The 23070-nt window shown below is 36.1% G+C and overlaps 1 protein-coding gene across 1 annotated transcript in view; it reads left to right on the top strand.

The window, feature by feature from the left end:
* The window catches only part of LOC148955733 (uncharacterized), a 51888-nt gene that overhangs the window by 14337 nt on the left and 14481 nt on the right, over positions 1-23070 (top strand). Inside the window, exon 2 of the mRNA XM_089108327.1 lies at positions 17214-17836. Within this exon, the coding sequence (XP_088964453.1) occupies positions 17243-17836 (594 nt within the window). The 5' untranslated portion in view covers positions 17214-17242. The remainder of the gene's footprint in view (positions 1-17213; positions 17837-23070) is intronic.

Below are 23070 nucleotides of genomic sequence, written 5' to 3'. Positions count from 1 at the left end.
GAACTTACTACATTGGCACTTAAAAAAGAAGAAGAAAACAAATTTCGGGGGGGGGGCCCCTCCGCCCCCCCCCTGGATACGCTACTGGTCTAGAGGAATCACCAGAGATGGCAAGAGCCAGGTGGTATAAATGGGTAGACCAGTGGACACAGAATGGTATTCACTGATGGATCATGCTTTGCCACTGGGGGTGGGACTGCAGTTGTGGTCCTTGTGCTAAGTCTTGCACTGTCTTTTAAAGTAACAGAGAAGTTGTCAATCTTTTCACTTGAGTTGTATGCACTATTGAAAGCGTTTGAATTTATTGCAATTGTTTTACCAGTAGATAAATATTTGATATGTAGTGACTCACTTTCAATACTGAATTATTTGGTGTATGGTCATAGGCCAGCAAGAAAATCAGTGCTTAAATACTGCTAAAATTGATTACAGCCAAGTATGAGATTGTAGCAACCTGGGTACCAGCACATGTTGGAATTAGGGGAAATGAGCAGGTAGATAAGCTGGCAAAATGTGGTGCTAGGTATGGGGAGAATTTAGTATGTCAGTATTCAGTGAATGATTTCTTATGTTATTATGATAAGTTGGTAAAGGAGAAGGAGAAAGAGGTTTTTGGTCAAGGGTGTCAGAACCATATCCTTGATTTGTATGATTATGGTACCCCACCTCCTGATCTATGTCACCCAGTCAGACACCTGGCTATCAGTATATTCAGGCTCAGAACAGGCCATGCTTGAATTAGGAGTGTTTTATTTAAATGAAAGTCAGTAGATTCTCCATTATGTGAGGTCTGCAATGTAGAAGAGGATGTTAGGCATGTTTTAATGTATTGTAAAAAGTATGAGACACAGAGATTGCCACTTAAAAAACCTTGCCTTAAGTATTTTGGTGCATTCACGCTCAGAAGTATCCTGGGCCATGCACAGGCACCACCATGGGCTAGGAAAAAAAGTTGTGGAAGTATTAGGCCATTTTATTGTCGATACTAAGCTACACTTAGTGCAGTAATATGTTGTAATAACTCTATATATTAATATTTTTACACATTATTTTAATATTGTACATGTAAATTAGTGGTATGTGTGTGTATGAGTATGTGTATATATTGCAAGCCAAGCTCATCAGTTTAAATTGCCATATCAGCCAGTTGTGTTTGAATTGTAAATATGGAGGCTCAGATGTGACATCATTAGATGGAGTTGAATATAGCTTACCATTGATTTAATGGTTTCTGCCTTGAGACTCTTCAAAACCCCTCTCTAACCTTTGACCCTTGGTCATGACAGAACAACAGCTGGACAGCTGAATTTTGACGTGGAACACCTTTCACCCCTAAAGGCTCTGATGAAATTGAGGAGGCGTGCACAATAAGCAGCCTGCCCAGGAGTACATCTGCCCAGGAAGTTATATATCTGTGAATTGATTTTAATAGGCAACAAATTTGTATGTGAGTGTTCTTTGATTAGAACCTTGGATTATTAATTGGGAGATGAGGGATGGCAAAACTGCACTAAACCTAGACTAGGCATACAGGTGATTATTTGGAAGATGGGATATACTTCATGGTAATCCCCACAGACTGTAACACTTTTATTAACACTTTTAATTCACCACTGGCCAGAATTCCCTAGCAAGCAATTACTATGACTTGGCCTTGTTTTAGAACAACTTTCACAAAAAGGAAAATTTGGAGATATTCCATTACTGAGCTTGGTAGGTTTAGAGTTAACAAAATAATTTGGCTAGGATGAAAGTGAATTCATCACTTGGTGCCTTGTCTATGGTTTTCTATTATCTAATAACTGTTTTTGGGGGAAATTCATTTTTAAGACCTTCATAGGGCCCCAAAAGATAAAACAGCTGTAGTAACCGAAAGGTAAAAACATACTTAGGCTTCATTTTTTTTATTTCTGTGAGTTTGTTTTCAAACTAACATTTTAACAGGATTAAGACTAAGGGAAATAATAAGTAGTATTCTTGAATCAGCTGCAAATGACAATGTTTTCTCAGTAGCCAGTTTTATTTAGAAACATGTTTTAAACTATTAGTTACTAAGGGATCAAAAAGTAATTTCTTCCAAACCAATTAGGCTATTGAATTATGAAATAGCATAAAAAAGGCAGCAAGTTATATATTCACTTTTATCCTAGCTCTTATTTTTGGCTCTACAAAAGGGTGAAAAATAACTGCTTACTAAAGTTCATAATACACAGAACAATTGTTGTTAACACATTTTGACTGCAGAACCACTATATTTTACCTCCTTTCCCTAAGTTTGTAAATACATTTTACATTTATGTATTTCCCAAATTATGTATTTCCCATGATTTTTCTGGTTCTTGGTTTTGTCATAGTCGATACGATTTATAGGTACACATGTTTAAATAAAAGTGACAATAATGGGTTAAAGTAAATTTGGCAATTTTTAAAAGTTTTGAATTTTTTTATTCAATTGGATTATGATGAATCAATCCCTGTAAATTATACAACTCTAACAAAATGGAATTGTGGTCATATAGTAAGTTTTTAAACTGATATTTTAACCCTATTCTTTGGCCAAAAATTAGAGAAAAGGGTATTTTATTTAAGGGACCATAAAGGGCTTAAAATTGAATTTCTTAGTAAAAGGACTCAAATTTTTTAGAAAGAGCATAACAAAGACATCAAGTGGTATGTTCACCTAATTCATAGCTCTGTAATAGAAATATCTTCAAATTTACTGTTAGTATAGGAAGAAAAGTATTGGTAGAATAACACTAGAGAGTTGCAGCTCTTATCAAGGAAAAATATTAACAAGATGAAAGTTGTAGGCCTACCATTGCATTCCTTATTTTATGTTCATCTTAAATATCGTAGTTCCATAAAAAAAGCTACTGTGAAATTTGGAAAGAGCATAAAATAAAGAATCTAATAGTACTTGTCTCATTTTATTCTGTTGTCAAGTTTCCTTCTAGAAGAGTTGTAACTTTTTAGTGTTACCTAAGTGTTCCCTTAGAATTTGCATTTATTGTTCTTTCCAATTTAATTATCAATGTATCAATTGTATTTTAATCCCCTTAAAAGGTACAAATATAGACATCAACTAACGTAGGCTATATACAAAAGCTGCTAAAGTTTTATTTGAGGGGCTTTTTGCTACCAGGAGCCCTATTTTAAGACTACGTCACATCCAACATGGAGATGGGAATGCATTATACATGTTATTATTTTGAAGGCTTGTGTTCAGGTCTTTCAGAACCAATGCTCAATGATGCTATTTGGGAGCATTCTAGTTTTGAAGGACTCAACCTAACATGCTTAGAACCTGCAGATAAAATGCTTTAATGCTTGCTGTTCAAACATAGAGAACCCAAAAATGAATTTTGTTGAACCTGCTTAGAATATTCTCTGGATAGTTTCCAAAGCCTTGGCAAAATAAATTTAAGCAAGAGCAAATGCTATTATGCTCAGCAGCAGGGCATGGCCAAAAACTCATCTGTGGTGTGCTATCAATTGATTGGTATTTGTTCCATTTTTAGAATTTTTGGTTTGTTATTTAAAAGTTTCAACAATTAAATTGGTATCAGTTCTTTTCAGAATACCTTTTAAGCAAATGTTCTTGAAACTTGCAACCGATCTGAATTACATTTTTGGAACAGTTTGATAATATACTTGAGATGGTTAACTAAACCTTTTTGTCCTTTATGCTTTAGATAAAACTCAGAAAGGGATATAGAGGCATTGAGCAATTCACACACACAGGACTTGACTTTTTGACTAAGTAGCTGGAAAAGCAGATCTAGGGTTTGGAGAACATCTGTCTTCAGGGTATCCTTGATATCCAGTGGATAGATTAGCTCACTAATGCCTCTATGCATTAAAAGGAAGGGCAGCTGCTCATGATTGATAGAATTGTGACTAACAGATGGCACTATTGGGGTCGCATGGTTTGGATGGGTGAGGGCCACCTACCCCATGATGTGTGGTGTTGGGTTCCTTCCAGCATCAGATGACATGGGCAACAGAAGGCAACACTAGGCAAATGCCTTGAGAAGGATGCTGTGCTATTGAGATTGTTGCTCAAAGGACTTTGGTCAAAAGCACAAGAGAGGTTGTCATGGGCAGGCACTGTTTGTCACCTTATGCACCAACCACCATGGGGAGACCTAAGTCTAAGCAAGGAAGAAATTGAAAAAGTCAGCCACATGTTTTTTAATTATTTCATTGAAATCTCAAAGCTGCTATTGATAAACAGGTTTATAAGGTGTTGCTCACTCCATGACAAAGATTTAAACTTTAGTTTTTGGGGCTTTTTTGGACCTTAAATTGCTGGGATTATGGCAGCTCGAGAACTCGTACTTCCCACAAACCATCCAATTCCATTGTTTCTTATTTTACTTTTTTTTTCTCTATTTTTCATCCCCTTCCGAATATTCAGTTACTTCCCACATTTATCAGTATAGCACAACGGTATGAGTACTTCCTGAGGCTGTGTTAACTTAGGTTGTGATCTTGGATGAGACATTATATATATTTTTAATTGGAAAATTAAAATTTGAAAATAATTTTTTTTTTTCCAGAATCTATAAATATAAGCGAAAATTAGGGGCAAAAAACGATTCATTTTGTCATAATTTGAACGTTTTTATTTGTTTTCCTCAAATCATCGACTTACTTCGCCTATGCCTTAAAAACCTAGATAAATTTGGTGTTAATGTTATGTAAAACTCAATGCTTTTTGTGCCCCTCATGTTCACTTATATTAATATATTCTTGAGAAAAAAAAAACTAATTCTCTACTTTTTAGTTAAATTGGAAAATGAGTTAATTTTTTCTATTGTTTGACACCCTCCCCTAAAAATTCTTTGTACTTGCCCGTACTTGTGAGATCCATCAAAACAGGTTTAGGCTAACGTTCTTGTGGTTGAATTATGTGAACTTTTGTTTTATTTCTTGATTTCTTTTGTTTGGGAGTTACAATTCAAATTACAAACGGAAAAAGGCATTTTATGTAAATGACTGTTGTTTCGTATAGGAACTGAACACAACGATTGAAAAATTTTTTGTTCGATAAAATAAAAACAAAACAAAAACTCTGTCACCAGAAGTTGCTCAAATCTTCATGTAGGAGCGATGCAAATTTAAAGCTGGAGGAGGTGAGACTAAGACCGAGCCAATCTAAAATATTAGACGGGAAAGGAGCGATTAAAATGTTTTTTGGGTCTTTTTAAGAAGCTGGATTTATTAAGATCGTTTAAGTTGAAATTTAACAGTTAAAAAAATCTAGTTGGTTATCTTCTTTTTTGAAAAACAACAAAATAATAAAAAGTGGAGCCTGGGGTTAATATACACGCAAGGAGGGGGAGGGGGTTGTCGTTCTGTTGTGCCAGTAAACCGGAAGAAGTACTTGCAGTTGAATAAATAGTAAATTCCCCAAGGCAACGAATCATAGATTTTTATTATTTTCTACTTTTTAGGCATCTTTTAAAAGTTGAAGGGAAGATATTAATGAGATCATGTAAAAATATACTTTTCAAATTATATAGGCAACAAAAGTCCCCTCCCTCCCTTAAGTGCCGCTCTTGATAGTGAAATTAACGCACCCTGCCTTGAAAAGAGACTTTCCTATCAGAAGTTGCGAAAAAGTTACGTTTTAAGAGTTTGGACGTTACGAGATTTTTTGGTTTGGTGGCAACCCTGGCTGGACTAGCAGTGTGTTGATTTAAAGACGATCGTTGGTTTTCGTCGGTAGCTAGCTCCGCATTTACTGCATGTTCTTGGTGACCCCCCCCCCCCAGTGGTGTCAGGGTACCAGTGTGCATGTGGTGCTTCATAGCACATTGTGGGTGCTTTATAGCATATTTGAGTGTGCTTTCATAGCACATTGCGGGTGATTCAAAGCACATTTGTACGTGGTTCAATAGCACATAGTGCGTACTTCATAGCACATTGTGGCTTTGTAGCACATTTGAGCGTGCTTTCATAACACATTGCGGGTACTTCATAGCACATCTGTACGTGCTTCAATAGCACATTGTGTGTGCTTCATAGCACATTGTGGGTGCTTCCAAGCACATTTGAGTGTGCTTTCATAGCATATTGCGGGTGCTTCATAGCACATTTGTACGTGCTTCAATTGCACATTGATGATGCTTCATAGCACATCTGTACGTGCTTTCATAGCACACTCTGTGCTTCATAGTACATTGGAAACGCCTGTATCTCACCGACAGCCAAGTTCGCAGCTGTATGAGTCTGAAGGGGCATGACAAAGGGTAAAGTACGCACGAGGTCACAGGCACGGGCAAAACAACGCCTAACTGAAGATAAGACCCAGGAAATGGACGAAGAACGTCAGATAGCCATGTTTTGTGCCTCCATGAAGGTGATCATGGAAACAATTCAGGCCTCTATGAAGGTGAGCAGAGAAGCAATTCAGGAGGGACTAGAGTGAGAAACGTAGACAAGCCGAGGGTAAATGCAACAGCAGGTGGAATCATTGACTTCGCAGTTTACTCCTCTTATTCAAGCTGTACAGACGAATCAGTCCGCCATTCAGAATGCACCAGTTACAGCTGAGAGTACTACGATCCAGATTGTCAAGTTTACTGATGGTATGGATATCAATGCTTACCTCATAACCTTCGAGCGAACTGCCACCCAAAATAATTGGAGTCGTGCTACATGGGCAGTTATACTCCAGGCCTTGCTGACAGGCAATGCCGCAGAAGCTGCTGCGATCGTCCCAACAGCCGATAGCTCAGACTATGACCGTGTAAAAGAAGCTATTCTGAGAAGATTTCGAGTGATATCTAAAACCTATCGCCAGTTATTCCGTATGACCCAGAAGGAAGCAGACCAGTCATTTATCGACTACTGTAGGAAGCCAGAGCAGCTGCTGACCAAATAGTTGGACGTCGCCGACTACAGATTGATTTCTACCGCAGATGGGCTGAGAACAAAGATTGCCGATAACCTTAGAAAACCGGTGATAGAGCAACACATCACTTCCATCAACCCAACTCTCGGTGTTGTCTGCAAGGTGGCTTAAAACTTCTTTCTAGCCCACAAAGATGACAGAAGTGAAGGATTGAAAGGAAGCTCACATCAGTCCTCAAGGAAAGGAATGGATCCGAAGCAAGCACAACACGTTAAACCCACGAACAAGCCTGTGAATGCCGAATCGGAAAAAAACAGGATCCAACAGTTGAGACGCTCCGCGCCATCAAAATAACAGAGGGGCACGAGGCTGTTTCAATTGTGGAAAGCTTGGTCAGAAAGCTGTTGACTCTAGGGAACCGAGGAGGCGAGAAAACTTGTTGGCTCGCAGCCCAAGTCCGGAAGAAAGAATCAAGGCGAGATTTTGTGTCAGTAGTCTGATAGATGAGAAGCTAGCAGAGCTTCTTATTGACAGTGGAGCATCCATCACTATGGTCCCTATAAGGTACGCTGGAAGCCTGGGGGAACATCGTCCACCACGGAGATCTGATGTTTCGACGGCGTATGTAAGCCATACCCTCTACATAAGGCTTATTTAGAGATAAGATGTGGCAGTTATACCTTCCAAAGCAATGTAGAAGTTGCAGTTTCTGATGATCTACCCGTAGACGCTATCATCGGAAGATTATTGCCAGTATTCCTAGAACCTTTTAGCCGAAGTCCAAAAATAGACAGGCCTCTATCGCTATTCTTCTGTCGACTAGAGAAAAATGCTACGCAGAATCGGAAGCTGAGGTCCAAGCCCCAACAATAAATTTTCCGTGAAATGATGTTTCTCAGATTATGGTAGAGTCGGAGAATGGGAATGGCAACATGAAGAACAGAAAGAGTCGACGGTTCCGAAGAAAGGAGAATGCAGAGTGGAGACGAAATTTTTTTGATAAAACGCCTTCAGAAGTTGATCCAGAACAGCTAGCTTCCAAGAAATTGGCTGACCTTCAACAGCAAGATTCTACACTAACAAAGTGTTTCACTCTAGCCACTTTAAGCCAGGGCTTCGAACTCATCAATGGTTTGTTCTAAAGGAAGAGCGATATCAGGCTGGATAGTGAAGAGATTAAAAAGCTCGTAGTTCCCAGGGCGTTTGGATCATTTGTGCTGGGAGTCGCCTATAATTCCCCAATGAGTGGCCAAATTGGAGTTGTACGCACTCTGGATTGGCTCATACATAGGTTCTTCTGGCCTGGGGTACGTCAAGATATCAAACGATTTATACATACTTGTGGGCCCTGCCAGCTAGTTGCATAGATGAAGCCAAAAGAACGGGTCCCCATGTTACGCCTGCCGGACATTAAAGAGCCTTTCAGGAGGATTGCAGCAGATATTTTGGGACCATTGGTACCTTCTCGGAACAGGTATCGATTCCTCCTAGTGATATCGGATTATTGCACTCGTTATCCCGAGGCAATACCCTTGAGATCGATGAATGCCAGGAAAATCTCAGAAGTATTGGAGCAGTACTTCTGTCGGGTTGGTGTTCCGAAAGAGATCCTGACAGATCAGGGTTCGAATTTTATCGCTAAGAGCTTACTTGAGGTGCACAATTCATCCACAAACAGATAGCCTGGTTGAAAAATTAACGGGTCGCTTGTTCGTCTTTTGAAGAAGCTCGTCGGGGATAGCCTGAGAGACTAGGATCGCTTTGTCCCCTACGTCTTGTTCGCTTATGAAGAAACTCTTCAAGCCTCAACCAAGTTTAGTCCTTTTGAGCCTCTTTATGGGCAAAAGTCAAGAGGCCCATTGGACGTCATCAAGGAACAATGGGAAGACGCTGGAAACTCTACCGTTAGACCCGCACATGAGCTCTTGTCCGTGCGAGAACGACTGCGTCAGATCCTAGAAGAGGCCCATAAAAATCTTTGGGAAGCGTCCGAAAGGCAGAAAACCCAATACGTCAAGAAGGCCAAGCCACGTGATCTACATGTGGACGACGAGGTTCTCGTCCTTCTGCCGACTGGAACGCATAAATTGGAAACCAGATGGCAAGGACCCTTCAGGATATCTCGGAAAGTCGAGACTGTTAACTATGAAGTCTTGTTCCCGGAAGGAAGAAAGAAGAAGATTCTACACATCAATCTTCTTCGGAAGTTTGAGTGTAGGCCAACGGATTTCCTTCTCTTTATTCACAAAGCTCCGAGTATGCCTGAGCTTGACCAGACAGATAATTCTCTTAACCAGGATGATATCCAGATTTTGATAGATTTGCTAAGTGAAAAGAGAAAGAAAGGACTTCTTGGGATACTAATGGGATTTAGAAAGTTCTTCTCCAAAATTCCCAGAAGAACATCAGAGGTCAGACACCACATTGATACAGGTAATGCCCATCCTGTGCGTCAGAAACCCTACAGGATATCACAGAGCCGACAACAAGCCATTCAAGAAGAAGTCTAAAGAATGCTGGATTTAGGGATGAAACAGCCGTCTTCATGTCACTGGTGTTCTCTGGTAGTCGTAGTTACAAAGCCAGATGGAAGTATTCGGTTCTGTTTGGACTTCCGAGGTTTGAATCGAGTATCTAAGTTTGATGCCTACCCCCTTCCCCGCATAGATGAATTTCTGGAGGAAGTAGGTAACAAAAAGGTCTTCAGTGTTTTAGATCTTACCAAAGGCTACTGGCAAGTAGAACTTACGCCAGAAAGCACGGAAAAGACGGCCTTCCAAAGGAAGCCGGATTCTACGAGTTCAAAGTCCTTTCTTTCGGTTTTCATGGGACACCAGCAACCTTCCTGCATGTCATGGATAAGATTTTGATTGGATGTCGTTGCTTTGCAAGGGCGTACATTGACGACCTTATAATATTCTCTGATAGTTGGGAAGATCACGAGCAACATTTAAAGGAGGTTTTGGGAAGGATAGCGGCTGCTGATCTTCACATTCATCCTAACAAATGCAAGTTTGGACTGGATGAAGTTCAGTACTTGGGTCACAAAGTGGGAAACGACAAAATCACACAACTTGAAAGCAAGATTATGGCTTTGAAGAACTTTCCAGAGCCCAACACCACAAATGAAGTGAGGTTACTCCTCGGCATTGCTGCGTATTACCAGAGGTTTGTCCGCAATTTCTCTTCAGTTGCGTCACCGCTGACGGATCTTCTTCAGGAAAAAATACAAACAACTTTACGTTATCTCAGAAGCAGAGAATCTTCAAGGCCCTGAAGACTGCACTCACTACCGCCCCTTTCCTGAGCAGTGCAGGCATTGCCAAAGAGTTCGTGCTTCAAACAGATGCTTCAAACACGGGGATTGAGCAGTCCTGACTCAACGCAACTCCCAGTCGGCAGAAGGACGAGGACCTCGTCGTCCACTTGCAGGTCTCGTGCCTTGGCCTTCCTGACGTATTGGGTTTTCTGCCTTTCAGACGCTTTCCAGAAGATTTTTATGGGCCTCTCCCAGGATCTGACGTACTCGTTCTCGCACGGACAAGAGCTCATGTGCGGGTCTAACGGTAGAGTTTCCAGCGTCGTAAGGTAGAGTTCTGGAAGCACGTACAAATGTGCTATGAAGCACCCGCAATGTGCTATGAAAGCACACTCAAATGTGCTTGGAAGCACCCACAATGTGCTATGAAGCACACACAATGTGCTATTGAAGCACGTACAGATGTGCTATGAAGCATCCGCAATGTGCTATGAAAGCACACTCTAATGTGCTATGAAGTACCCACAATGTCCAATGAAGCATGTGCAATGTGCTATTGAAGAACGTACAAATGTACTATGAAGCACCCGCAATGTGCTATGAAAGCACGTTCAGTTGTGCTATAAAGCACCCACATTGTGCTATGAAGTACGCACTATGTGCTATTGAACCACGTACAAATGTGCTATGAAGCACCCGCAATGTTCTATGAAAGCACGCTCAAATGTGCTATAAAGCATCCACAATGTGCTATGAAGCACGCACAATGTACTATTGAAACACGCTCAAATGTGCTATGAAGCACCGCTTGCACACTGGTACCCTGAAACCACTGGGGGGGGGGGGTCACCAAGAACATGCAGTAAATGTGGAGCTAGCTACCGACGAAAACCAATGACCGTCTTTAAATCAACACACTGCTAGTCCAGCCAGGGTTGCCACCAGACCAAAAAATCTCGTAACGTCCAAACTCTTAAAACGTAACTTTTGATAAGAAAGTCTCTTTTCAAGTCAGGATGCGTTAATTTCGCTATCAAGAGCGGTACTTGAGGGAGGGAGGGGACTTTTGTTGCCTATATAATTTGAAAAGTATATTTTTACATAATCTCATTAATATCTTCCCTCCAACTTTTAAAAGATGCCTAAAAAGTATACAATAATAACAATCAATGATTCTTTACCTTTGGGAATTTCTTATTTATTAAACTGTGAGCGTTGCTTCTGGTTTAACTGCACAAGAGAACGACACCCCCCCTCCCCTTCCTTGCGTGTATATTAACCCCAGGCTCCACTTTTTATTATTTTGTTGTTTTTAAAAAAAGAAGATAACCAACTAGATTTTTTTAACTGTTAAATTTCAACTTAAACGATCTTAATAAATCCAGCTTCTTAAAAAGACCCAAAAAACATTTTAATCGCTCCTTTCCCGTCTAATATTTTAGATTGGCTCGGTCTTAGTCTCACCTCCTCCAGCTTTAAATTTGCATCGCTCCTACATGAAGATTTGAGCAACTTCTGGTGACAGAGTTTTTGTTTTGTTTTTATTTTATCGAACAAAAAATATTTCAATCGTTGTGTTCAGTTCCTATACGAAACAACAGTCATTTACATAAAATGCCTTTTTCCGTTTGTAATTTGAATTGTAACTCCCAACCAAAAGAAATCAAGAAATGAAAGAAGAGTTCATATAATTAAACCACAAGAACGTTAGCCTAAAGCGGTTTTGACGGATCTCACAAGTACAGGCACGTACAAAGAATTTTTAGGGGAGGGTGTCAAACAATAGAAAAAATTAACTCATTTTCCAATTTAACTAAAAAGTAGAGAATTAGTTTTTTTTTTCTCAAGAATATATTAATATAAGTGAACATGAGGGGCACAAAAAGCATTTAGTTTTACATAACATTAACACCAAATTTATCTAGGTTTTGTAGGCATAGGCGAATTAAGTCGATGATTTGAGGAAAACAAGTAAAAAAGTTCAAATTATGAAAAAACGAATCGTTTTATGCCCCTAATTTTCACTTATATTTAAAAATTCTGGAAAAAAAATTACTTTCAAATTTTAATTTTCCAATTAAAAAAAAATATATATAATGTCTCATCCAACATCACAATCTAAGTTAACAAAGCCTCAGGAAGTATTCATACAGTTGTGCTATACTGATAAATGTGGGAAGTAACTGAATATTCGGAAGGGGATGGAGAGTAGTTCACAAATTAAAAGAAAAATGTGTGACAAAGAAATAAATGGCAGATGAAACAAAAAGATCAGTGATTTAATAAAACGAACAGGAAATGATTTAATTAAAAAAATTAGGGGGGATAGTAAAAAACATACAATTTAATAAAGAAATTCCGTGAAATTGGAAGAAATTTAAGTTCTCAGTGGGCTGGGGCCCCAACCCAATCTGCGTGGTCCCTAAGAACCAGTATTAAAGTAAACTGCAAACCTACCCTATACAGATACAAGACTGTTTATCTTCTTCATAAAAATGGGCACTAGTCTTGTTGTCTTTTTCTAAAGCCAAATATTTAGTTATTGTCCTTTACTAAAGAAAACATGCTAAACACACAAGCAGTACCATTAAATCCTTTATTTTATAATATTTTCAAATATTATGGCCCCTTTTCTGAAAATACAGATGGGGAGGGGGAGTATAATGTCAAAAAAGTGGCCATGATACTTGGAAAGTCTACCATAATATCGAAAATTCTGGCTCAACTAACCCTCCTGAGTGATTAGATATAGCTTGATTATAACCAAAAAATGGCACATTTTTACAGTTTCATACATTTTGTCAATATCAGCTGTTAATAATCCCATATAAAAAGAGCAAGTTTTGTATATAACCTGATATTATGTCCAACCAATGAGAAGGGGGGGGGGAGGTTGTTACCCAAAGAATAATATATGTATCATCTTACAATCACATATTTCAAAAGAAATTATAAATAAGATATCTTTTATTATTATTTACCTGTTTGTATTATAAATGTTCCTTCCTGACTTCAGCTAGCCCCTTCCCCATATCATTTCAGTATGACTGTTGACTGAACAAGATTCAAAGTCAAATGATGAAATTGAAAGTTGGTAAGGTGACTAACTGACTATTGTCACTTGTCACTAAGCAAATATAATCTTATGCTCATGATGTTTTCTTAACTTACAATGCGAGTAAGCGAAGTGGGTATCTTCTCATCCTAATAACTGAGTGATTGTTTGATAAGATGAAATGACCGCGATGTGAAATAATGTCGATACTCATGCAAGTGTAATTAAAATGGGGACAGCGGATTTTTTCACGGGGGAAAAAATAGATTACTCAGAAAATATGAAACTTACTTATCATTCAAAAGCGTTTTTATAATTGTAACAGAAATTCAAAAACGTAACAAAAGTGTAACGTTTTTAGGACCGTAACGTAAAACGTACCAAAAATGGCACGAACGTAACCTTGGTGGTAACCCTGAGTCCAGCAACTATCTCCCCTAGCGAAAACGGTTGAATACGGGAATATTTTTCGCAAATAATAATAACGGTAAAATGTTTTGTTTTTTTTGTAATTTTAACTGGATATCAAAACTGAAGCACAAACAGATTGTGAATGTTTTTAAGCTTATAAATAGTGGAAAATTTAACGCAAAACTGGGGCAAAGTCCAGTTTACCACGAATTCTTCGTTACTAACGTTTCACACTATCCCCAAATCAGAGATTTTTCGATGGATATAACGATAGCAAAATCCAAAAAGTATCTTTTTAACAGCACTAAATGTTACGAAAAATTTTGGGTTCTGTAACTTAATTTACGCTATAATTTGATCAGCCAAAAATCCAAGTTTCACCGTTTCAATGTATATTCAGTTAACAATCCTACTTCTGACACCACTTATGCCGTAATCCGTATAAAGAAATACAAGTTTTATTAACTCTATTCGGTACAACATATAACAATTCACATCTATTCACCTTTAGCGCCGGTAACTAACTAACTATTTCATTCAATGAAACGCAATTCACCACCCAGGCTTACATCTGCTTTCAGAGTTTAAGGTTATTCATTAAACTTACAGAATATATAATAAGTTGATAAATGAGTTTAGAAAAAATCACCGAAGCTTTTGGAACCTAAAGCACTTTTGTGGGACCTGCTTGTACTTGGCCACTTCGAAAGAATCATGTCCTAATTTAATTCCGCTAGAAATTGCCAAGTTCCTATTTTTGAAAGTCAGTTTCACAGTTTTAGTTTGGCCAAAGCATGGGTTTGTGTGTACTAAAAATAAATTAATAAAAGAACAAGTTCACCCTAACCAACATAAAGAGTAGCACTAAAACGTAAAACAAACTAAAATTATTCTGTTTATCAGGGGGGCTGCCCCCTCTTCAACCCTGTTATTAATGCTAAAGTTTGACTTTTTGTTAAAATATAGTTAAAATCCAATATTTTAACTATTTTTTGTGTTTAATGGGTGCTTTTTATTGCTAAGCTTTGGGGTAAAATTGCATAAAATCTCAAAACTACTTTAAAACACTCATAGATACTTACTTAGCTCATTCCTAAAAGTGCATTACTGCACTTTTAACTTCTCGCCCTCCCTTCCTAGTAGAGCCAAAATTAGAAAATTCACAGCAATGCAACTCTTTTCTTCTTGCAATTAAGTTGGTTAGTCTTATCTGAAAAATTAAATGAAAAAAAAAAGTTTTTTCAACTGAAAGTAAGGAGCAACATAAAAAGTTAAAACAAACAGAAATTATTACGTTGGCCTGTATGGGATTGCTCTTCCTCAACACCTCGCTCTTTATGCTAACGTTTTTTAGTACTTTATAAAAAGCTTCTTATTGTTTTAATTAAACAAACACAGTGTTTCAGGAGTCGTTCTCAAAGAAACGGGACAGAGTTCAAACCTTAGCGTAAAGAGCGAGGTGTTGAAGAGCAACCCCCCTCATAAACGTAATAATTTCTGTTTGTTTTAAATTTTAATGTTGCTCCTTACTTTCAGTTGAAAAAAACTCGTTTTTTTTATTTAATTTCTGATCGTTCTTTAAATAATGCCTGGAAATCTGGCTACACCTCCACGGAAAAATCCCTGTTCCCTATGGATTTATTCTCTAATACATTTAAATCCCGGTGAACATTTACCACGTATAGTTACCCTCAACATCTCCATGCGTAAAATTGAGTTAGCGAAGAGAAAGCAAGACATAAGACGAATTTAGAATAGGAATTCTAGCAAATTCCCCGAGTGTAAAATTTCCCTCCCCATGGAAAATTATCCCTGAGGAAAATCCTACCAGCGAAAATTTGCCCCCCACCGAAAAAATGTATGCATACTTACCAATAACAAGTAGGCTATTATACATAAACAATGGCAAATTTTTTAACTTAAAGACCTTTCCCTGGGGCTGTGGGGGATCATGGTATCTCCAAAGACATAGTTATTTGGTCTTTCAATTATGCTGAAAAGAATGGCTCTCTCAAAATTTTGATCAGACGATTTTGAGAAAAAAGGGGCATGAGAGGGGGCCTAGTTGCCCTCCAGTGCCAAAAAGGGCACTAGAAATTTTAATTTCCATTCGAATGAACCCTCTCCCGGTATTCTAGGACCACTGGGTCAACACAATTACCAACTGGAAAAAAAACAACAAATAAAGATGCATCCATTGTGTTTCTTCTGGCAAAAAATACAAAATTCCGCATTTTTGCAGATAGGAGCTTGAAACCTCCACAGCAGGGTTCTCCAATACTCTGAATCTGATGGTGTGATTTTTATTAAGATTGTATGACTTTTAGTAGGTGTTCCCCCTTTTTCGAAAATAAGGCAAATTTTCTCAGGCTCTTAACTTTTATTGGGTTAGACTTTCCCAGAAAAAATTCACTCCCTGGAAACTTCCCTCCCCATGAAAAATTATCCCTGAGGCATTTTTTCTTCTTCTTTATTATATAGGCTAGTCTTCTTGTTAGTCTTGTTGGCACCTTTCCAAGTAGTTCCTCTATCTCTTTGACCCATCCAAATAGTAATTCAAAACTTTCTCTGAGAAATTGCTAGTTATAACGGTGATGGCCTCTTCTTTTGACAAAATTTGAGTAAAATTCCAGATTAGAGGCTTTTTGTTATTTTAGAAAGTAAATGAGCTATGAGAATTATTTCTTCAGTAGTGGATTCAGGTCTGAAAAAATTCTTTGAAAAAGTGTTTTCAAGCTCCTGTCTTGACTCCTTCCTAATATCTTAGGCTTATAAAATTGCACAAAAAAGCACTGGCTTCAACCTTGGGGGAAAAAAATTACATTTAAGCTACATTGTGATTTTCTACCAAGCGGGTATAGATTATTTTGGGTACTCAACTGATTGACCATATCTCAAACAGTAAGCTTTACAAAAAGTGTTGTTCAGTTCCTTTTTCGAGGGCTATAATGAGAGAAAGATTGAGATGGTTAGTACACGCTCTGTAGATGAAGTATGACGGTTGCCAACGATATTCATTGTTGGCCAACCGTCTAGGGCCAAACGAAAAGCAGGGTGTCCCTAAATGGGATGGGAGGATGTTGTAAGGAAAGATTTAAGGAATATGGGAACTTCTTGGGATGGTGTAAAGAGGAAGGCTTAGAATAGATTGGGATGGAGTAGGGGCGTACTTAGTCGGGTGGCTTGGTGCTGCAGTGAGTTGTAAGTATTAGTAGTACGTTAGTAGATCTAGCTGTTTATAAATTCAACTGCCCAAAATTTGATGGTAGCAAATGAAGATACAAAATGCATACTAGTATTGCATAGAGCTTGACTTATGAAAGTGTCGAAATTCCAGTCCAAAATGTGTTTTTTATGTTAGTCCGATTTATAGAAGGATGCTTTTTGTATCAGCCTGATTTATAGATGTATGCTTTTTTTGGTTTTTCTGCACCATAGTATAGACTTGTCTAATATAGAAAGCATAGTTTTGGTAAAAATTTCTTACTCTCTTTCATATGTGGTTTACAAAATCTAAAAAAAAATTATAAACTACTTGAATTACCCTTCATGAAAGCAGAAATTTTTGCTTCATTTTTGATTTCATTTATACTGATATCAGTTTCAGCTAATTGTTATTTTATTTTTAGTGTTTGGCCTATCCTAAATACACTCTTCAATGGAGCAGAAAGAACTTCGTCTGAAATGGGATAAATACACTGATGTTTATAAAGGAAGGTTTGCTACACTTTTGAATAATGAACATTTTACAGATGTCACTCTGTCTTGTGATAACCAGATTATAAAATGTCATAGACTTGTTTTGTGTGCATGCAGCTCATACTTTGAGAAGTTGCTCATTAACAATTCACACTCTCTACCCATTATCATTTTGAAAGATGTAGAATTTTGTGACTTACAAGCATTAGTGGAGTTTATGTACCTTGGAGAAGTGACAGTTTCACAAGTGAACTTTAATTCTGTTCTAAAATTAGCGGAAATGCTGAAAGTTACAGGACTTGCTGAAGATAGGAAATCGTTTCCACATGTTGCCAATTCTAGTCACCCCTCTCAAACAGCTGAAGTTTCAAAACCGTGTGTGAAAAGAAATAGGATTGACAATGACTTTGAAAATAGGGCAATAATGCACGATCTGTCTCAGGATGTGGCTTTTGCTTTTGACAATAATGGCACTCCATCCATTAATCCTATTGAGATGGTTCCAAGTCTCTCACTAGCTCAACAAAAAGATCTCATAGCAAAAGAACCACTTGTGAGTAGCTGCAATTTTTGTGTTTCTTGAGTTATATATATCTAACAAACTTACAAATTCAGAAGATAACAAATAACAAAACATAGTTTCTTCTATCTTTAGAAAGGCTGGCAGTAAAGAAATTAAGAGAGAATTTCAAATCTCAATACGATTGTGTTGAGTAAACTTTTCAACAACATGAACATTTTAACAACATAGACAAATTTATAATGCAAATAATATATATATATATATATATATATATATATATATATATATATATATATATATATATATATATATATATATATATATATATATATATATGTCGTGTGTGTGTGTGTGTGTATCTGAAGGCAATATCTAAAGGCGTAAATTATTTTCTAAGGACATTTTCTTTACTAGGCTATTCTTAAACTTCTGAATTCTTTTCTGTATAGCCAAAAAAAGATCGGAAATATAATATGGTTCACTTATCACATAATTGCTTCCCATGGGGGCAAATATAACAAACTTTAAGAAGCAGTAAAAACCAAACTGGAGTATGCATTTGTTTTTATCCATTAACAGAGACCAAAATGGAGAAAAAGGTAACATTTTAGGCACAACAAAAGAAGAATATAACTTTATGCAAATATGATGATCGCAAGAAACATTCAAAGATATAAGCACTCCGTATGCCTTTTGAATTTAACTCAACATATATTTCAGTTAATAACAAATGTGTAAATTTTACATAACAGGCAAAAGGGTGATACTAACTTAACCTAATTGTGTTTGTTTCTACAATCCCGTTTTGTTGTTGTGGCAGATTTTAAAAGATGTTACTACAGGTTTAAATTTTTTCTTTTCTTAAGACAAGGTGTAGATACCAATAAAGAAAAATCTTTTTGAGTCAAAAACTGAGAAGATCAAATAAAATGAAGGTAGCTCTGATTTGGGTGATGCCTGCTTTATAAAGCTCTTTGTCCGTCTATTTTTATCACACAGCTGGCTATTTTTATACAGCTCTTTTTCTGGCTATTTTTATCACATTTTATCAAATAAAATGAAGGGAGCTCTGATTTGGGTGATGCCTGTTTTATACAGCTCTTTATCTGGGTATTTTTATCACATAGCTGGCTATTTTATACAGCTCTTTTTTGGCGATTTTTATCACATTGTATCAAATAAAATGAAGGGAGCTCTGATTTGGGTGATGCCTGCTTTATACAGCTCTTTATCTGGCCATTTGTCATGGCAGACCTTGAATGATAAAGAATTTAATCATTTTATTCTTTTGCAGAGCAACAACTACTATTTCTACAGCTGTTTCTTTTCTTGTGATTAGTGGTCGGTAGCTCTAAAGCGGTAAGAAATACAAGTTCAAAAGTTTTACTGGGTATGCGAATTGTGAAATGGGGTAGAAAAGTTCCATTAAAGTTTGTAAAATTTTCAGTACTTCTCCAGAAAAAAAGCTTTTTTCCTCATGTTGTACTTGGTGTCAAGAAAAACTATCCTAGCTGGAAAATTAAACTTGTTTAGACCAATTATATTTCCTACTTCTATTGAACTTTAAATTATCTTTCTGAAAGTAGTTAAACAAAGTGTTGTATGTCTTCTAGATTTCTCGGAAATAATCCTAGAAAAATTAATCTTTTTGGCCAACTTCTGACTTATTGGGTTGTTTTTTTTTTGTTTTTTTTTTTATTTGAATTATATTTCATTATAATTGAATAACTCATTTAAAAGTATGCAGGATTGAATGAATTATCTTATATAAGGAATTGGTTTGTTCACTTAGAAAGAATTTCCAAAATTTTTATTATACATTAAATTTTTTTGACATGTTAATAACAATATTTTTTTCTAGACAAGGCAGATGTTTTTCTTCCAAAGTGATTTCCTACTTTTTTTTAAGTAAAATGTCTTAGCTTCAATGGTAAGATTTTTGGAAATCAAGTTACTTTAAATACTGAAAGAACTGTATATTATCTCTTTAGAAACCTCAGTAAAATTTCTGTACCTCTCATATATGTTGGGGAAACAATACTGTAAAGCCTAATTTCAAAAAACAGAAGATGTGATTTTTTTTTTTATTTAAAAATTTTCGATTTTGATGTTTATTATATTTTAGGTGTTTAATGCTTTAAAAAGTATGCAAGAAGACATGCACTCTTCTATATTTAAAAATGAACCGTACACTAAAAAATAATTTCTTAAGTTACCATTGTGCATGAATTTCCTTGACATAATTTTTTCCAGATAAGTTAGAGTTTATTTTTGCAATACGGATCGACAGATCTTCTCAGAACCAAAGCTGTTTTTCCTGGAATAGAATTGCTTCTTTTTTTTAGTTTTAATTCTGAAAATTCCCTACATTTTATGTAAATAAAATATCTTGACTCTAAAGCTAAACTTCTTATAAATAAGATACCTTTGAATGCTGATAGAACTTCATGTTATCTGTTCGACAACTTAAGCAAAACTTCTGTATCTCTCAAAAAAATTTTGTGGAAGTAGGCCTAAACTGAAAATCCAGATTTCAAAACAGAAATTCTGTTTTTGTTTGATTTTGTTAGATTTTTTCATTATTTTGGAAATTTAATAGCATGAAAAGTAAGTAAGAAGACATTCAGTTTTCTATTTCTGAGAAAGAATCGTACACTAAGAAATGATTTCTAAGGTTGTCATTGCACACAGATTTCCTTGACATCCCAGGTGTAAATTTTTTGCCTAGAAAAGGTAGAATTTTTTTTTTGTACACCGATAGTTAGGGGTTGATATTCCATGAACTGGAGCTAATATTAGTTTTCCTAAATAAAATTGGTCCTATAGCTTTTTCGATCTTGAAGTCCTCATTTAACAATTTTCCACAATTTGTAACACTAGCTTTAGAGCCTAAAATAGTGATTTTTTGTGGTTGCTTCCTCGAACTTTTAGTTTGATGTTTCTTATATTTTAAACGAAAAATATTATGGGAAGTATATAAGATGGCATGATTTCTCTTATATTTCAAACTGCGTTCTGCTATTAGAAATTATTTTAAATTTTGTTATAGCACATCAAATTTGTTCCAAAATGAATAGAAATTGCTTTGTGCTCATAGAAATAATTTGTAATATCTTATTGTCACATCAAATTTGTTTGAGATTCTAGAGGTAACTTTTTTTTCTGGAAAGATTGTTTTTTCGTTTTGTTTTTTTTTTCAAAGTATTGATATTCCAAAAAATGGAGTTTACATTAGTTTTGTGGACATAAATTTTCTTCTGTGACTTCTTCTTTTTAAAATTTTTGATTTTGCGAATTCTTTAAATTTTGTCTTAGCAAAATGTCCTAGCTTGGAAGGTAAATTTTTTAGAAATCAAATAACTTCAATTACCCATAGAACTTGATATTATCTATTCCGAAATGTCATATCTTATATATATATTTTGCATTTTTCTTATATAAATTGCTTTTTGTATGTAAAAAGAATTATCCAACGTTTTCTTGGTACATACAATTTTCCACAGATATTCTTTAACTGGAGTAAATAGTATATAATCAAGTAAAATACAAGAAATCAAATCATACAAGTAAAATAAAAAAAATGTGGATACAGAGTTAGATTATCACTTTTTACATTTTAGAAATCCTCTAATTAGACGTTGAACTTACAGTTAATAACTTAGAATAATCCCAGCGCATATGCAAACATGGTACAAAAGCATGCAAATATGTCATCCATGATATATAGTTGTATGTATTGTCCTGCGACTGTTACCCATGGGCTCCAGTTACTGCACCACTCCATGGGCCATGATCGGATATGTATTTCATTCCCTATGTTTTGATGACTATTGATACTGACTGACTGGCTTTAGTACTGATTGGATTATAATTGGTTTTAGTACGACAAAACTGGCATACAGCTTAAAATAAGAAGATGAAATCTCCATTTAAGCGCTTTTCAGATGAGCGAATTTTTATGAAAGATTGAAATGTCTCATCTGGAAGTGCGGTACATGTGACCAATCAATTTTACTCACTTTAATAGCTATTCTTAACCAGGCAAGTGCAGTGAATAAATTAGAAATACCGATTTAGCATGACAGAAAAGTCGATATTTGAGGTTCTTCGAGTTTTCAACTTTTCAGCTGTACCCTACGTAAGGTATGTTTGGGTATGTACGTTAGTATACCTTACGTTAGGTTACGTTCCAGCTATAGCCTACTAGTAGTGCTTAGAATATTTCTTAAAGCCATTCGACACATTAAAAATCATTTCGTAAACCTCAGCGCCATCTGACCGTCTCAAAGACAAAGGGCCTATTAGCGAATTTTCCCAGCACCACAGGGGACTTCCAAAGCCATTTTGGTAAAAATTGATAGGGGATTTTAAATATATCAACAGTTGGAAAAGCTAACGAGGGAAAAATGAACTTAACCAGTTTCTTTTTTGCTCTCTAATGGGTTATCCACAGCCTCAGTTGGACTTCCACTGCATTCGCCACTTCTTCTCTAATTTGTTCTCAAATGTGCAAACAGCTTGAAATTACGCTGTCAGAAAATAGAAATACGTCTTTCAGTAACATTTTCAACACTCATTTTATCTGTAAACTTATATTATCTTTTGTTTTGTTTATTACTAAAGGTGGAAATCAATTAAGCTCCTTGTGTAGATTATGTGTAGGCTATTTGTAAATCCAAATTCGCAATCGAAATTTTTCTAGAAATTACAGTGTTTTTGTCACAGCTGTATATTGTAGGTAATTTCAAACTATTGCTTATGGAGATAAAATAATTTTATTTATCATAAACAAAGTTGGAATTTTCTCCCATATATTTTCACTATAAATGTTTACAGCTGAGTCATCTTAAGTTTTATAGTTTTACATATTAATAACTTTCAAAACTGTCTAAACGAGTATTCCATAAGTAGCATTCGAACACACTCACAGCCCCCTTTTTTATACTATTAAAAAAAATTCCAAAATAAGTTTTCAAAGAAAAGTAAACGTCTACATTAAACAAAAAATTAGCCGAAATAAAGTCAACTAATATTCGAAGCTTAAAACTACCACAAAATCACAAATAACTAAATGAAGCCCCAAACGAACAGAAATTGCAATAAATAACCGAGTCAAAATCAAAACGAGCAGAAATTAAGATGAGTAGGGCTGACTCTTCTATTACTTCTGAAGACCAGAATATAATTTGCACTTTACTAAAACAATCTTGATTTTGAGCTTAATGTTTCTCTTGCTTCGATTTTTTTTTTTTTTAACATCGTCA

The sequence above is a fragment of the Artemia sp. Qi Xiang Cuo genome, chromosome 2 (genome assembly GCF_049724085.1).
Source record: "Artemia sp. Qi Xiang Cuo chromosome 2, ASM4972408v1, whole genome shotgun sequence".
Classification (NCBI taxonomy): Eukaryota; Metazoa; Arthropoda; class Branchiopoda; order Anostraca; family Artemiidae; genus Artemia; species Artemia sp. Qi Xiang Cuo.
Note: the sequence above shows the minus strand (reverse complement) of the source record. Positions and strands in the feature narration are given on the sequence as shown.